At 48.9% G+C, this 18379-nt stretch overlaps 1 protein-coding gene across 2 annotated transcripts; it reads right to left on the reverse strand.

Annotated features, from left to right (window-relative positions):
• Window positions 1-6629: 6629 nt before the first annotated feature.
• On the reverse strand, window positions 6630-18096 carry TBX21 (T-box transcription factor 21). Of its 2 annotated transcripts, XR_006890521.1 has the most exons (7): window positions 17445-18096; window positions 10022-10176; window positions 9400-9521; window positions 8619-8777; window positions 8429-8490; window positions 7376-8187; window positions 6630-6714 (listed from the first exon to the last, which is right to left on the reverse strand). XR_006890521.1 is itself a non-coding variant. In XM_046674695.1 (6 exons), the coding sequence occupies exons 1-6, from the start codon at window positions 17933-17935 to the stop codon at window positions 7569-7571; spliced, it is 1608 nt and encodes a 535-aa protein (XP_046530651.1). In that variant the 5' UTR covers window positions 17936-18096; the 3' UTR covers window positions 6960-7568. The 2 variants fall into 2 exon arrangements, 1 of the variants encoding a protein (XP_046530651.1); XM_046674695.1 differs by lacking the exon at window positions 6630-6714 and having other exon boundaries at window positions 6960-8187.
• Between the last annotated feature and the right edge of the window lie 283 nt (window positions 18097-18379).

An 18379-nucleotide genomic window follows, 5' to 3' on the forward strand; every position in this document is an offset into this window, starting at 1 on the left:
TCTCAGAACGTATTCGGATTGCTAAGCGACACACGACTGTAATAGGAAGAAAAACAGAGAGTAGAGATCAAGTCAAAGAATTACACACGTCCCTGAAAACTGAGTACTAACTAAATGAGAGGTAATCAGAGACAAAATTAAAACTTTCCTATAATGGGGGGGGGGGGAGAGACAATTTGTGAAGTTGGAAAGATTTACAAGTTTCCATTCAAAATCGATGAAGAGTATTCATTTTAAAATTTGTATATTGGTTACTGAAATGATAATATAATAATTTTCTTAACATATGGAACCACAGAAGCAAACAGAATAGCAGAGACAAAGGAAGCAGACAACACATGTGAACAAATTTTTGGAATATAGAAAGCAGATGGAGGAGTAGTATCTGATTAAGCGAGATGGTACAACAACCTAAAATGCAGCTACACTATGAAATGCCTACAAACAGGATTAACAATAAGTGAACTGATTTACCACCAAATAACACTTTAGAGGCTCAGGACGTGGGAGTTTTAGGCACGGTGAGAGGCAGAGTTGAGGCACGGTGCTGAAAATTGGTAGATTGGCTAAAAGTCTGAAATCACGGGTATCAAGATACTCATGATTGCTTCCCATGCTGAGTAACCAAGCAACCATCCCATTAGCACCACCAGCTAAAAGGACAGAGTGTTATTCTCTGAAGAAAATGAGAACAGACATGGGACTTGGGGATAGCAAAGACAGTGGCCAGGAGGGGTGAGGCAAAGCTGAAAGCAGAAAGTTTAAATAAAAGTTTGTAAAAGAAAAAGTTGGACCCCCGATTTCTCTTCTCATATCCCACTCCTAGAATGCTGTCAGTCAGGGAGAAATTCGGAAGTCTCCTTAGGAGAACTGAATAATATCTTAGGAGAAAAGACCTCTATATGCTCCTCTTAGGTTTCATTGTAAGGGTCCCAGCCTAATAAACCCGGGAGTATGGCAGTAAATATTTAACAACCAGCAATCTGAGAGGAAGTGTGCCCTCACTTATAGCATTTGCTGATTTCCATGGTATAAATATTCCCACAGACAATTTCAAGCTATGAGCATGATGTTGCTGAATGCAGAGTTGAGAAATATACGCACTTTCAGCCTTTGCAAGCTGGTACAAGCCATTTCCAGCACATCATTGCCAGTCCCCCCATGGGATCATGCTATCATATCACCCTAAGGTGAAGCCCACCAGTTGATTAACCCCTCCTCATATACACACAAGAGCTTTCATGTAAACCATTAGTGTCTTGCTCTTTTTAAATTATTTTTATTTTTATGGTGCTTTCTTCTTAAACGTGAACAGTCAAGAGTCACCAAATAATGCCACAACTAGAAGGACCTGCAACTAGGATATATAACTATGTACCAGGGGGGATTTGGGGAGATAAAGCAGAAAAAAAAAAGAATCACCAAATATTTGAGCCAAGCCTCCAATATGAAAGAGAGAGTCTGAAATAAGCAGAGAAAGGAAGTTTAAAAAGAAGAGAGATATGGCAAGAAGCAAAAGAAAAACTCCCCCTTCCAACTAACATATTTAGAGATGTGAGAAGACATCTATAAAACAAGCAGAGGGTGCTATAGAAACATCTGGAGAACAGGAGAGAGTTCTTGGAATTAAAAACAAGATAGGAGAAATTTAAAAGTCAGTAGCAGAATCAGAAGATAAAGACTAGACTCTCTGAAAAATCATAAGAGAAAGAAAAAGGATTAATGTTAGGAAATAAAATTAGAGATCACCCAAGAATATCTATCATATGATTAAAAGAAGTTGGGAAAAAATAGAGAAAAGGGAAACTTTCTAAGAATAAAGAACAGAGTCTCTGAATTGATAGGGCTCAATGAGCACCCTAGAGTAATAAATGGGGTGGGGAGGGAGGCTTCAGGTGAAAGTATATAATCTAGAATGTTCAAAACACTTGGGACAAAGAGAGCATCTAAAAACCTAACACAAAGGATCATGAATCAAAATGGCATCAGACTTCATAAGAGCAATACTGAAAAGTAAAAGAAAATGGAAGAACGCCTTGAAATTTCCAAGAGAAAATTATTTCCAACTGAGGCTTTTATACCCAGTCAACCTATCACTCAGCTGTGCAAGTGAAACAAAGACATTTGCAGACATGTTAAAAATTCAGGGGACTGGCCCTGCAGCTGTGTCACTGGATTTGCATGCTCCAGTTGGGCGGCCCAGGGTTTCACGGGTTTGGATGCTGGACATGGACATGGTACTGCTCATCAAGCCATGCTGAAGCAATATCCTACATAGCAGAGCCAGAAGGACCCACAACTAGAATATACAGCTGGGGGGCTTTGGGTAGAAGAAGAAAAAGAGAGAGAGGAGAAGATTGGCAACAGATGCCAGCTCAGGTGCCAATCTTTAAAAAAAAAATTCAGAAGTTTCACCTCATATGCACCAGAAACTCCTTCAGAAAAAAAAAATCTTTCAGAAAAACAAGATAATGAACAAAGAAAGAAAAAGACATTTGATCCAGGAAACAGGAGATCCAACACAAGAAAGACATGAAGGAAATCTCCAGGCTGATGACGAAGAAAACATCCCAGGACAATGGCTAGGCAGCACATGCCATTTCTCCATCCAGAGGGGAAATTACTTCCCCTCCCCTTGTATACGGTCTGGCCTTGACCAACAGCATGTAGTGGGAGTGATGCTGTCCCAGATCCAGGCCCAGCCCTTAGAGGCCTGGAAGCTTCTGTCTCACTCTTTTGGATCCCTGAGCCAAGAACTTGACTATACTGCTGGAGAGAAAATCCCAGCCACAACTTGGCATTCCATATCTGTTGACTGCAGGTAACATCTGTGAAAGAAATTTTCCCCAAGTTACTCTTACGGGACTCCCATGGGTTAAAAGTCAAACATGACTTACGAACAAAGACCACCAAGCACACAAGAAGGCAAACCCACTATGAGTGAGGAGCAGAAGAAACAACATCTTTAGACAACGCCCCTACCACCACTCTCCACAAAGACAGCGGATGTTGGAAATGTCAAATATGAAACTCACAATGGCTGTGTGTACAATGTGCACAAAAAGAAAGAATTAAATTATGTGGAAAACGTATAACCGGAAATCATCAGGACTGCACAAATTGGAAAAAATAGAACTTATAGAAATGCAAAGCATAACTGAAAAAAACAATGCACATATATAAAATACTTATGAAAAGTACTTTGTAAGCTGTAAAAAAAAAAATCAGCATATTAGATACTATTGAAGGTAGGATTAAACTCAAAGATATATCCCAGGAATTTATCTAGAATGCAGCAAAGAGAGACTAGGAGAACAAAATATAATAGAGAGTTGCAAGACATGAGTAAGGATAGAACAGGAGTGTCTGACATCCATCTGACTGGAGTCCCAAAGGGTGAAGTTGGAGAGAATGTAAAGAATTAATATTTGAAGAGATAATGACTCTTTCATCAATTTCAGAATTGATGAAAACCATGAATATACCAATCTAGGAAGTACAACATATCCCAAATATGATCCAGAAAAATAAATGCATACTTGTCACATCATAATGAATCTGTTGGACATCAACTATAAATAGAAGATCTGGAAAGCAGAAAGAAAAGGACAGATGGCCTACAAATGAGTGATAATGAGAGCAGCAGATTTCTTAACAACAGAAGCCGGAAGACAGTGGAATAACTTCTACAAAATAAGAAGAAATTACTACCTGCTTAAAACTGCTTACCCAGCAAAACTACTGCTCACTAATGAGGGGGAAAATAATAACCTTTCTCAGAAACAAGCACACGTGGAATTTACAAAGAGATCTTCTCTAAAAGAACTTATAAAGGATTTAGTCTACAAAGTAGGAAAATGATCCCAGAAAAAGTGTAATAAAAAAGGGAAAAGTGGACAAAAGAATGGTAACATAAAGGTAAGCCCAAATAAGTACTGTCTCAATAAAGTAATACAGGCTTCTAATCTTGGGCATTAAAAAAGAACCGAAATGTTCAAAGTCGGTAAATTGAGAGAGAAAACAATAGCAAATCAGAGGAGGAAAGATCAGAGCTAAGGTGATTAAAATTGTTTTATTGACCAGAAGAGTGGACGAAATACCATCCAACATAAAGATTTTGTTAGGTTAAATATGCATATTACAATTCATAGAGTAACTACTAAAATAACAGACATAAATGACAGAGATGGCAAACCAGCATAAGAGACAAAGTGGAATAAAGACATGGGACATCGTGCCCAAAACGCAAGAAACTAGCACTTGAAGTTCGGGCCACTGCAATAAGGTAAGAAGAAGAAATTATAAGCGCTAAGATTAGAAAGGAGGAAATAAAAATGTCATTATTTGAAATAATCTGATTAGCCATAGAGAAAATAATAAACTTATAGCAAACCACTAAAAAGTAATGAAAGAGTTAGGAAGGTGGCCAGATCTTATGATCAGCATACAAACATCGATTGTAATTCTGTATACCAGTAACAAACAATTAGGAAACATATTTTATAGAGGAAAAAAACTTGGTACCTAAGAATAAATCTCATAAAAAATGTACAAGACATATACCTATAAACTGTAAAACTTTACTGAAGGACCTTAAGGATGACCCAAATACATGAAGAAATAGTCCATGTTCATGCAGAGAAAGACAGTATAAAGATATACATATGCACTATATATACATATATATACACATGCACACATATACTTTTTATAAAGTTCAAAATGGCTAAAACTGAATAAGATAATAAGTAGATATATAAAGTGCTAACAATTTTAAAAAAACAAGAAAAGGACAAACACAAAATTCAGGATACTAGTTATCTGTGAGGAAAGACAGGATATGGGATGGGGTAACATGTAGCTAGCTATGATATCACTAGTGCTTTCATTCTTGAGTTGTGTGGTGGGTTAATGAGTGATCATTACATTTGTAAATAAATAGAAAATATTTTAAGTAAAGAATCCTAAGATGTGTTTTTAAATCCATTAGTTTGCTGCTTGACGAACACATAACTACAACAAAAATGAAACTAAGACATTATCCACTAAAAACGAGAAAATTTATCAGATGAATTCAAATAAAAACAAAGCACAAGTTAGAACATTAATGCCAGGCCATATAATATTTAAGGTAAAATGCATTACATTAACTAAAAACTGCATACATATATATATAAAAATATATTCATATATATATGAATAAAATATATTCATATATATTCAGTAAAATAAATGTTATTTTGTTATACATATACATATTCAGTAAAAGGTACATTTAATAGTGAAGAAATAATAGTAATGAACATTTATGACATGGCATCAAAACACACGCAGCCACACTTCTGGGAAAAACGGTGGAGTATGGCTTGATCACAACACCCTTCACTTCATATCTAGTGAAGTGAACCAAAACCATTTAAAAAAATGGTGGGGGAGAAGAGTATTATAATTGTCAACAGCAGTTCCCCAAGAAAGGAAACAGGCCCCACTTAATACCATTACCTTCAGAGAGTGACAGCCAAAGGGTGGGCAGGGGGAGAAACAATCCAACTCTCCAAGGGCAACACCGCAGAATTCCTAAAGTCATTTACAAAACTATGAGCTTCCAAATCCAGAGAGGATGGAACCAAATCTGTCCCTATCTTTTCCTTCTTCTGACTAGACAGTGATGAAGATGACCTCTGGGCAGCGGCCGGTAAAGGAGGGATGTGAGCTGTGTAACAAAGTGCAGTTTTCCAGGCTTCAGACAGAACTGGGAGAATACGCCGAAGCCCACAGTGGGGCACCCCCATTAGAACGGGGTGTGCCCCGGGCCGGGCCGAGGCTCACACAGTCGTCCGACCCCTTCGCCTTTCCCACCAGCTCCCTTCGTAACCTGAGGGTGCTCTTTCATGAAAGGTTTCTTATCATGAAGAAAAACGTATCTTGAATTCAGCAATTCCCTTTATTCACTTGAGAGTTTTGGGAGTTTTGATGGTTTGTTTGATGGTTTTTTTTTTTTCCGTATTATTAAATTCTGTTAAGTAAAATTCAATAGTTTTCACTAAGAAAAAGCATTTTCAGTATGACTCCAATTTTATGAAAGTATTCTTGTCTATCTATCTAACCCATCTAATGTTAATGATAATTATTGGTGGGTGGTAAGATCTGGGATAATTTATTGCTGTTTCTACACTTTTCTGCATTGCTTAAATTCTTTAAAAGAAGGACGTATCACACACAGTTCAGGTGTGTACAGAGAGAAGCAGAGCTGGAGCATGATGATGACAACAGTTTACACACTGAGCGCTCACTGTTTATCAGACACTGTTCTCAACCCTCTACACATATTAGGTTGAATCATATAAAATTGCCAATATTTGGCTGCTCTTAACCTACGAAAACAGCACTTTCATGGGGTCCAATTTATACTTACGCCTTTAATCCTGGAACAACCCTAAGACAAAAATGGAGAGCCAAAGCTGCTAGAAATGCAGAGAGATATCGAGCGCCATCCTTCCCCTGAGAGCCCCCCCAACCCCGCCCTCTGGCCTTGCCCTCTCACCCCCTCCACAGGTCAGGGGGCACACACAGGCCCAGGGATGGTTCTCTATCCCAGGAGTCTGAAGAGCTGGCATCACCCATCAACAGGAGCACTAAGGCATGACTCGTGGCCTTGCTGTAACTCAGTTCATCCCAAGTGAAGCCGCTTCAGGTTTCCAGGTGTCGCAGGTTCTGTTCACGAGCCAGCAGAACAGCTTCAGCGCACTCGCATTTCCCAGTGGAGTCCCCACCCACGTCCCTCACCTGGGCACTGAAGCAGGACACGCTCAACAGTTTCATGTTTATTTTCAGAAAGTGATGAAGACAAAAGAAATATATCCAGACACCACTCTCCGTACAATAAATAGCCTCCCCCATTCCAAAAAAAGAAAAAAGAATCAGAAAAGAGTGTGCGCACAAACACACAACCCCCCCCCCCAAGACTTTACTTCTCAAGATGGGCAGCATACCCCTTCCCAGCCCCTTCCTCAGGACCCCACTGTCTCTGAGCGGGTGGGGCCCAGGCCAGCTGCCCAAAGTCCCTGGAGTCCTCTGCCTGACCCTGGCTGGCTGGCTGGTAGAAAATCCATGTATCTTTATTTTCAGATCAGGGATTAACACAGACACAAACAAAAATGCTCAAAGTTACTCTATAAAGGAAGAGAGTTTCCAGTTCTAGGCCTTTGCCCCCTGACCCCCGCCCCTCAACTGCCCCAGAAGAGAGGAAGCTGGTTCGTGTCCAAGACCTCCTGTCCTCTGTTCTCTGTTCTCTGTTCTCCAGCTGGGAACCCACAGCCAGAAGCAGCACCAGGTAAATGACTGTAGTCAGGGCGAAGGAAAGAGAGGGACGCACCTCTCAGCTTTCCTTGTGGGCCAGGAAGCAGCAAGTGAACTCCAGAATCCTTCTTGGCCCCCCTCTTCCTCAACCAACTACGAAAGGAGAAGAGACAGAGGATGCGGGGGCCGCTCGGTCCTGAGTCTGTTGCCAAGTTAGTTGGTGTCCTGCAACCTAATAACAACGTTTCTGTCCTTTTCACATCATCTGCTCAATTGGGAAAATAGTTATAAAACTGGCCTTCAGTTTCCTTATTAAAAGGAGAAGGGGCCCCAGCAGGGGAGGAGCTGTCGCCGCTGGAAGGATAGGGGGACACACGCCTCCTCTTAGAGTCTCCTTCGCCCAGCCCTGAGTCACTGGACTCTGGCCGGATGGAGGTGATCTCAGTCCACAACAAGGGGAGGCCCTGGTCCTCTGGCCCCCGCCCCTCTGAAGCGCCAGGACCATGTTCCATGGGTAGAGTCCGCATGGGGTGAAACCAGCTGGCTGGGCCCATCTTGGGAGGGTACTGGGGGGCCACAGGCCAGCCAGCTCCAGGTGCCAGGACTTCTTGGCCTCGGTAGTAGGACATGGTGGGCCCGGGGGCAGAGGGCAGGAATGTAGGTTTCATGCTGACTGCTCGAAACTCGGCCTCATAGCTGTGGTCCCGGGGAGCCCCCAACCAGTAAGGCTGGGGAACCACATCCTTGGCCTGGCCAGGAAGGTCGGAGTAGAAACGGCTGGGAACAGGATACTGGTTGGGTAGGAGAGGAGAGTAGTGGTCTCCCCCAAGCAATTGACAGTTGGATCCAGGCGGGGAGGGGACGCTGGTGTCAACAGATGCATACATGCTAAAAAAGAATAGGAGGCAAGAACACAGGGGTGATGAGCAGAACCTGTCACCTATGAGCCTACCCGTTGCATATCCCTCCCCGGACTCAACTTCCCTGGCCTGCCCTCCAGCACACACCCCACCCTCTCCCATCCTCAGGGGCAAAGAGGGAACGTGCTGAGCACACGTCTAGAGTCCCAGTCTCAGGAGAGACCAAGAAGAGGCCTCTGCAAAGGTGAGTTGAACCCAGTGGCACTTACGACTCAAAGTTCTCCCGGAATCCTTTGGCAAAAGGGTTATTATCAATTTTCAGCTGAGTAATCTAGAGAGAGGGGAAACAGAGTCACCTGAGTCTGGCCTAGGGAACTTCCAAAATCGCTCCCAAGGGAGACTGGGGGCCACACACCCCCACCCCAGTCTCAGGCCCACATGGGACCGGGCAGCCCTCACCTCGGCATTCTGGTAGGCAGTCACAGCAATAAACTGGGTTTCTTGGAAAGTAAAGACATGCGTTTTGGAGGTAATGCAGGCCGGCTCTGGCTCTCCATCATTAATCTCCACAATGTGCAGCCGGGGCTGGTACTTATGGAGGGACTGGAGCACGATCATCTGAGAGAGAGAGCAAGACGGTTATGGGGGTGGGGAGGAGGGAATCCGAAGGATCCCCCACCCCCACCAAAGGCTGGCCCTCTGGCCAGGCTAGAAAGGACCCTGAAGTCATCAGGTCCATTCCCCTGCCCTGCCACCTGCCAGGTAACTGCTCCCAGGCCTTCAAACTCCTGTCCCCAGCCTCTTCACGGCACCAATTCTGTCTTCTTGCTCCGTTTCCTACCCCCAGATGTCCATTGTGACCAAGGTATTAGCACAAACAGCTTTTCAGGGATAAGGATACTTGTAATAGGATTCCTCAACTTAGAGAAACTCTGCAACCATTCCTTGGGACCGCTGGTACCAACTTGACGCCTAGCACGGTACACAAGCGATAGCAGCTTGGGATTCAGTGAAGAAACTCCAAGGCTGGCTTAGCCCAGGTTGGCCTGAATGTGGCCCCCTGTCTGTCCCTGAGATTCAGATTCCTCCCACCTCATCCTCCCCACAAGGTAGGTAGAAAAGAACCAGAGTCAGAGAGGAAGGAAAACAACTCTTACAGAATAGAATCAGCCCTCGGGACCCCTCATGGCCTTGGGGCTGGGGAGGGGGGGCAGAGCTAGCCTGTGGGGAGGAGTCCCACCTGGGTCACATTGTTGGAGGCCCCCTTGTTGTTTGTGAGTTTTAGTTTCCCGAATGAAACTTCCTGGCGCATCCAGTGGGCTCCAGTGTTGGGCGAATCTGGGTGCACGTACTGGTGGTTTCCTGTGGAGAGTTAACCTCTTTGGCACACAGCCCCTGGGACCAGACCCCTGATGATGTGGGGCTTCTTTGCCTGTTCTGATGGAGATGTCAAAAAGGATTCAGGGAGAGGACCAGACAGGACAGGGCAAGGGGAGGTGTGGACAGAGGACTAAGCAGAAGACATGCTAGTGCAAAGTAGAAAAGAGATGACAAACAGAACAGAAGCCAGAAGTGGATGGATGGGGTGGGATGGGATGGAGGGAATGGGGTGGGATGGGGTGAGGAAATGGGGTGGGATGGGGTGAGGAAATGGGATGGGGTGGGGTGGGATGGGATGGAGGGGATAGGGTGGGATGGGGTGGGGTGGGATGGGATTGGGTGGGGTGAGATGGAATGAGAGAGATGAGATGGGGAATTAAATCCTGGGGTGGGGCAGGGACTTGGGGGTTCCTCCTGGATCCACCAGGGGGCGCCCAGCTTTGGAGAAAAAGAGTGCCTACCGCTCCCAAGGGGGCGCATACCTGGCATGTTGCCCTCGGCCTTTCCACACTGCACCCACTTGCCGCTCTGATATCGCCAGTGGTGCTGGTCCACCAAGACCATGTCCACAAACATCCGGTAATGGCTGGTGGGCTCCAGCCCGGCCACAGTAAATGACAGGAATGGGAACATTCGCCTGGGGAGGACACAGAGACCCCCCAACATTCATCAGCCCCCAGCCCCATGGACAGCCACCCCTTGTGCAAAAGCCATCAGTGGTGTGCTGGAGCCAGCTTCCACACACACAAGAGACAACCGAAAATGTTCAGGAGGTTTGCCAACCAGTCATTAAACACGGACATAATTAAAGATAAAATTATCTAAATTCACAATTAAATACATTATATTATAAACCAAGGAAGTAAATACTTAAAAGTCATCACTTCCCAATTCTTTTACTACATTTTACTATTATCTCTGCTCTTGAGGTTACTTCCTGCTATTGTACCTGTATGGTGGAAATACTAGATAATGTGAGCTACTGCATGTCTCTTCCCAACCCCATTCAGTGCCACCATGTAGGGAACTTGAAATCAGCCATCGTAGGAGTATTTACACCACAGAAATTAGCAAACATTATGAATCAGGGCTTTTTTAAATGTTTTTCTTTCAGAGAGTTAATTGCTGGACATCAGCTGCACATCACTGTCTCTAACCTAAGGAAGGAAGTGTGCTTCCTACGGAGGAGCAAAGCCACAAGCCAGCCCCCTACAGGCAGTTCCTAATAGGTCCTGCCTCAGTCCCCTGAGTCCTGGTCTGGCCTGAGTCCACCATCCATCCTCTCCACCATGGCTCTTACGGTGCTAACACACTCCTAGTCCCACGGCCTCCATTCAGGCTCTCCCTGACCCATCCTCCTGGGCCTGATGTCTGTAGTATGGCCTGCCCCAGGCCTGGGCCTTCAGAGAAGAAGCTAAAGTCCCAGGTGGAGCTTCCCATTCACCTGAAAGAGGACTCTCTTGAGCACAGTCCTCATGCACAAAGTCCTGCTTCCCAAGAAAAGCAGAGGAAGTTGAGGTTGGGGTGCTGCCTTATTGTGCCAGAGTAATAGATTCAGAGAAAGAAGTACTCCCATATCACAACCATCACCACCATCACTACAACCACCGCCTCCACCATCGCCACCCCCATCACTACAACCATCACCACCACCATCGTCACCATCACTACAACCATCACCACCACCATCACCACCATCACTACAACCATCAGCACCACCATCGCCAGTCATCACTACAACCACCACCTCCACCATCAACATTACCATCACTACAACCATCACCACCACCATCGCCACCATCACTACAACCACTGCCTCCACCATCACTACAACCACCACCAGTCATCACTACAGCCACCACCTCCACCATCACCACCACCATCACTACAACCACTGCCTCCACTATCAACACCACCATCACTACAACCATCACCACCACCATCACCAGTCATCACTACAACCACCACCACCACCATCACTACAACCATCACTACCACCATCGCCACCATCACTACAACCACTGCCTCCACCATCACTACAACCATCACCACAACTATCACCACCCCCATCACCATCATCACCTCTACCAGCACCAGTGCCATCACCAGCTCCAATGGCTGGCCTTTCTCTTCTAACCCAAGCAGGAAGAGCTTAGTTTTCAGGATGGCAGAGTCAACCCTTATCAGAATTACTCTTCATTCCCAAACACTTCTCCCCTCCTCCTACGAGAAGCAGGGCAGGATGGGAAGAAAGGCACTGGTCCATTTATCAGGAAACCTGGGAATGGGAGACTTCCTGGGGCCTAGCAACCCTTTTGGTGGATCCTGGTCCCCAGAGGGTCCCAGAGCAACACACCTAATAACCTTGGGAAGGTGTCCCAGGAGGGCACTATCACATTCCTGTCTTCCCCCAGACTCTCCTGGACTGAGAAAAAGAGACTTATTTGCCTTATGACCTTGGATAAGTTAATTCCCAAACCAAACCTCAGTTTCTTCACCAGTAAATGAAGATAATAACTCCTGTCTATCTTTCCTCTGAGAGCTGTTAAGAAGTTCAAAAGATGTGAAACTCAGCATACACTCTCTCCTTCCCACTCCCATCCCATCTTCTCCCAGGCCCAGAGCTGTCAAAGCCCTCTGGCCTGGCTGAAGAATCCCAAGTAAGAGTTCACACTTCTGGGAGCCAGCCCTGTGGTGGAGTGGTTAAGTGCGCACACTTTACTTCAGCAGCCCGGGGTTCGCAGGTTTGGATCCTGGCCAAGGACCTAGCACCGCTTATCAAGCCATGCTGTGTCAGCATCCCACATAAAATAGAGGAAGATTGACACAGATGTTAGCTCAGGGCCAAGCTTCCTCACAAAAGAGAAGAGTTCTCACTTCTGGTTCCAGGCCCTGGGTCCCAGGGGCTCAGCAGGCCAGTCAACTCGAGAAATCAAAGGTTAGGGATGAGGCCTTGAGCAATGGAGGGTGGAGGAATGTTTTCAACCCATTTCTACCACCAACTCATTCTATGACAGTGTCATAGACAGTGTCATTCTATGACAGATCACTCACATGTTACCTACATCATAACGGGTTCCTAGCCAAACTTGACAAATCAAGGAAGAGAAGAAAACATATTCATTGAGCCTCTACTTATACAGCAGTCAGTTCACTGAACCAGTCCTTTGAGATAAAAAATGTTACTTCCAATTTTATACTTGAAGAAAATGAGGCTTGGAGAGGTTTGGTGACGGCTCCTTGGTGGGAGAGCGGAGCCGGGGTCTCCTGATGGCAGAGCACATGCCATGGTCCCCACCCCCCACCCTGCTGCTTACCGCGGGAGAGGGAAATGGAGGAGACACAGGAAGAGGTTGGGAAAAGAGAGACGAGAAGGGAGGCCTCAATTTCACCCTAAAAGTCTAGAATCACCACCAGCTGGAATCCCAAAATAGCCCCTGATTTACATGACACCTAGCTGGGAAGGGACAGGGAGTACAGATGGGCCTGGGACCCCAGAAAGACCACTTACTGCTCTACCCTCAGAAGACAGGACCCAAACCCCAAAATGCTCTCCCGCCCCTACGTACCAACCCACCTTGAAATGATTCTCAGGGTCGTCATATATCCCTCCCCAATCCTGAACACTGCTGACATGCTCCAATTCACTGTCATTAAAAGTGCAAATTAAAAGGAGATGGTTTTTGGGGCCAGCACAGTGGCACAGCAGTTAAGTGCATACGTTCTGCTTCGGCTGCCGGAGGTTCACCGGTTTGGATCCCAGGCGCAGACACGGCACCGCTTGGCACGCCATGCTGTGGCAGGCGTCCCACATATAAAGTAGAGGAAGATGGGCACGGATGTTAGCTCAGGGCCAGTCTTCCTCAGCAAAAAGAGGAGGACTGGCAGCAGATGTTAGCTCAGGGCTAATCTTCCTCAAAATAAATAAATAAATAAAAATGAAATAAAAAAATAAAAGGAGACGGTTTTTGTCAGACATGTTGACAAAATATTTAAAAACTGATAATATCTAATGCTGATGAGCCTCCCGGAAAATGGGTCCTCTCAGGCACTATCAGTGGGGGGGTGTAAATTGGTCCCAGTTTCTAGGAGGGTATTTGGCAACGCCTTGCACCTATCAAAATGCAAAATGCGCTCGGGCATCCCAGGATCTCCTCTGCCCACCGCCCCAGACCACTTAATAGACATCAGACGGCCACCAGCTAACAGCCAAACAGAAAGCAAAGCAGTTTTCACCTGCTGCAGGAGAAATGAAGCCGGTCAGCCCTAAGAAAAGCTAAAAAAAAAATGTTTTAAAAAGTCTAAAAAGTTCTCGGAGTTAGAACACGGAGAAAGGAAAACCACAATGGCTGTGAGGCCAGTGATCGAGGATCGAGGATCGCGTGGGACTGAATGGTTGTATCAACTCCTAACTTCACACATACAGACACAAATGCAAACTGAGCTCCTTAACAACGGAGCTGCCCAAAGTTATCTTAATTATAATAATCAAGTAATCACACTCAGAAAAGTGGGGATTGCCAGCAATTAATGCACACCCACACACCCACACTCACAGAGACACCGGCTCTCTCTTCCTCTACTGAGAATGTCTACCATCGACTCTCGTACGCCCGCCAACACATTCCTAGCACACGTACACTGCCACGCAGAAACACAGCACAAGTCCAGGGGGGCACTATCGGGCACCCCAAGTCTCCACAAACGTAGGGACTTGGACATCGGAAGTCTCTAGTCGGCCCACTGTCGTTTTGTCCTCAATTTCCCCTCCCAGACCCATCTGAACTGCCTGGGTCAGTCTTTGGACTCAGGAATCACCCCCATGTGCCCCATCCCATTCCTGCCCATGGGGGACAGCCAGGCTGTGTCACTTGTCCATACCAAGGGAGGAGTCTAGGGTGGGTGGGAGAGGAAGGATCTGGGAGAGAGTGAGTCAGCCCAGGGCAAAAGGCTGTGTGGCTGTGGGTGCGCCTGGGCTGGAAGGATTTTTCAAAAAGGAAGAAGGCCGTGGGTGATGTGGTGGTGACTGGCAGGTCACTGGAACCCCCGGAGGGACAGGCCAGCCCGCCAGAGCAGGAGGACAGAAAGGGAGCTGCTCTCTGAGCCCAAGTCTTGCTTTTCAGAAGCCAGTAACAGGAGGAAATGGCCGCCAACTTCCCAGATCACTGGAGCCCAAGCTGAGATATGGGGGTGATCTGGGGCCGGTGTGACTAAACTGGGGGTGATTTGTCCTCTCTCCTCTCTGCCCCAGCATGGGGCTCCTGAGGCCTGATCCAAGGGGAGGCAGCAAAGGAAATGGTGAGGGGCTACTGCCCCCTATCAACAGGGACCCCAAGGTGCCCGAAGTAGCCCCTCATGACGGATCGAAAGGGTGAGGATTGTAAAACACACACGCTTGTGAAACAATCAGGGAAATCTGATGATATTCGGGAATTTCTTTTCAGGTTTGCTAACATGTTTATTTTTAAAAAGCCATCTTTAGAGGTGCACAAGAGAAATATTTCAGACTGAAATGCTGTAGTGTCTAGGACTTACTAGGCACTTTATCACTAACAGAGCTGCAGAGCGGAGGGGTGGAAGTGAGTGGGGATAAAGAAGCAAGATGGGGTGAGCGTTGAGCTGGGTGATGGGGACGTGGAGGCCCGTCACCTCTCTCTCTTCACTTCTGTATATATTGGAATTTTTCATAATAAAACAAAGTAAATGCATGGATCTAAAGGGGAGACAGCACAACTCATCGAGAGAATTGTTCAGCAGGAACATAAAGGAAAGAAGGAGGCAGTGAGCGGAGAGGTGGAGATCCACACTCAGAGACGCAGGCCCCAGAGATACGGCCCTAAACAGCCTGTGCGCAGACCTGCAGCCAGCCCCGCACCCACCAGATCCCTGAAGTTCTGGGTGGTGTTCCATCCACCCCATCCCTCGAGACTGGAGCGACAGGGCCCAGCAGCAGGCTGTGGGGAGACCCCGGCCAGGCCCCAGGATGAGAAGGCTTCCTGACCACACGACAGAGGGGAGGCCTGAGTTCAGGTCTGTTGTATGACTGAGCACAAGTCGTGAGATAGCCCTGCACCCCAATGCCCTCAGCTGTAAAATGGGGAGACAAATGCCTAGCGCACAGTGAAATAATGGAAGTGAAAGCAGCTGAATGCATCAAGGCCTTCGGACAGTACGGGTGGCGGTCTTAACTCCTGGCTGAGGAGGGGGCCAAGAAAGAAACCCAGGCAGACACCATCTGGGTTCTGGTACCAGTTCTGCCGGCAAGAAGTATGCTCTGTAGCATCAGAAGAGTCTCTTACCATCTCTGGGCTCGTTTCCCTATCTGTGCAGGGAGGGGACTGGACAGGATCTTCTGGGTCCCCTCCAATTCAGACATGATGGGACTAGAAGCCTGGGCTGTGCCTGGGTGTACCCAGAGGAGGCTAGGGCTGGGGGGACAGAGAGGATGTAGGAGGAGGTGAAGGCTGTGCCATCAAAGAAAATGCCAACTTTCCTGGGTTCATCCCAGGGAACGAGGAACAGCTTAGCCACTGGAAGGCGACTGCAGTTGGTGGACAGGCCCCTCAATCCCAGGCCACCCCACAGAAACCACTGAGAGGGAAGAAGTTTCCAGCAATGCCCAGAGTGAACGGCAACCCCCAGGCCCCACATGGCCTCTCTCTCCCTCCCAAGCCCCACGCTTGGAATCCACACTTCAACACTTCCTGAGTCCACTGATGACACAGCCCCTCCACAGAGGTCCTCCCTGGTCACCTGCCCATACTGGCCCCCAGCGGGAAGGGGAGGCGCGCATTCTCACACACCAGACACAGGCAGGGCCCACTCAGAGTGTTGCTTACTAAACAAATACCACACAAGTCAAGAGTTTCTCTTTCTTACCCCATGAAGGAGGCTCTCTCCGGAAGCAGCACCCTCAGCCCCAAACTCTATTCTACATGCACCGGGCTCAGGGGACCCTCATCCACCGAGCCATGGGGCTCCCCCTCGCAACTTCCCCCAGGCTGACTGGTGAATATCTGGACAGGGGTGTGGGCAGGCTTTCAGGGGACAGAGCTCGAAGGGTGCACAGTGTGGGACCGGCTGCCAGCTGGGACCTATGGGTTAGCTCCACCTGCTCAGGCCCATGAGCATCTGTGCCCTCAGGCAGGGGCCTGTGCCTGGAAGGGATCTGTGCCCCGACACACTTTACCATCCCCCAAACACACACACACACACACACACACACACACACACACAAACACACACACACAAACACACACCAAGCATATGATCTCAAAGTACTACCGGAAGGGAAACTTGGCGACTCCTTCTCAGTGTCACCAAATCCCAGCCTTACCCTACCCCCAAAGCTGACCTGTGCACAGCAGCAGCACAGGCCGGGGAGAAGTGGGCACAGCCCCTGCCCCTGAGGGCTGGGGTACCGTCCGTCCCCACCCTGCAAGATTCTGCCCTCCCTTCCCTTTCCACACACACAGGGGCTAAGAGCCATCCTGCCCTGTCAGACTCACAGCCCACACTCCCCCTCTGCCCGCGGAGACCCCCGCTGAGGCAGAGCGCAGGGGCAGGGGCACACACCAATTCGGGGTGAACCACAGGCACCCCTCCCCTAACCCACGACAACTCTCATTGCGCCCACTCTCATCCACCCCCCTTTGGAGTTCTGCCTGTTGGTGTCAAGTCCTGGGAGTAAACAACCCCCGGAACCTTCCTGTCTTCACTACAACTCCCTCTCCCTCCGCCCAAAGCCGAAGCCCAAACTGTGTGGGACACGGAGACACTAGCAAAGTCTAGACAGAGAGAAAGAGAAAAAACACGTCCTTGTTCCGGGCGCCGGCGGGCGGGCGCGGCCCGAGGCTCCCACCTGCTGGCGGAGCCGCTCGCGCTCCCGGCGCGCCGCGCACTCACCGCCCCTGCTTGGTGATGATCATCTCCGTCTGGTGCTGATTAAACTTGGACCACAACAGGTGGTTGTTGAGCGCCACTCTCAGCTTCCCGGACACCTCCAGCCCCGCGGGCAGCGCATAGTCCTCGCGCGGCCCGGGGTAGAGGCCGGGACGCGGGTCCGGGGCCGCGTAGCCGTCCCCCTGCTGGTAGCCCTCGGCGCCCGCCGTCGGCGGGAAGGGCTCGGCCGCGCCAGGAAAGACGGCGGCCTGAGGCCGGGGCGGGTAGGCGTAGGCTCCGAGGAAGCGGCCCGGCGGGGCGGGCACCAAGGCGCCCCCGGCGTAGGGCGCCCCCAGGCCGGCGCCCCCGCGACGGTCGGCCGCGTCCTGCGAGCAGGGCTCCGAGTAGAAGTAGCGGTTCTGCGGGTCGGCGCCAGGCGCCCGGCCCTCGTCGCTCGCCGGCATCGGCTCGGTGCCCGTCAGCATGTCTCCGCAGCCCGGCTCCACGATGCCCATCCGGGGAGGGCTGGTACCTTCCCGTAGCCGTCGGGGACTGGCCCCTTTCCGCGCGGGGGTGGCCGAGAGGGTCGCGTGGGCCGAGGTGGGCGGGGGTGGGGCGGGGGCCCGGGGGCGGGGACCCCAGCGGAGCCCGGGGTCGGACGCCTGGGTCCTGCGCCCGCGTTTGGCGGGCGCGCGGCTGCTCCCGGGCTCCCTCTCCAGCGGGCCGCTGTCACTAGCATCGCGGCGCCTTTGCTGTGGCTTTATGAAGCTCTCCGGGTCCCCCCTCCCCCCCCCAACCCTGCCACCTCGGCCCCGCCCCGCCTCACCCTGCCCCCTCGTGGCTAATACTCGGCAAATACCACACGGCCGGCAAGGACTGGAGGGCCCCCGTGGTGGAGACGAGCGAGTCCCCGCGTGCCTCGTAGTTCGCGCTTAAAGATCTTAGCTTCTGAGGGAGTC

Source organism: Equus quagga, chromosome 11, assembly GCF_021613505.1.
Source record: "Equus quagga isolate Etosha38 chromosome 11, UCLA_HA_Equagga_1.0, whole genome shotgun sequence".
Taxonomy (NCBI): Eukaryota; Metazoa; Chordata; class Mammalia; order Perissodactyla; family Equidae; genus Equus; species Equus quagga.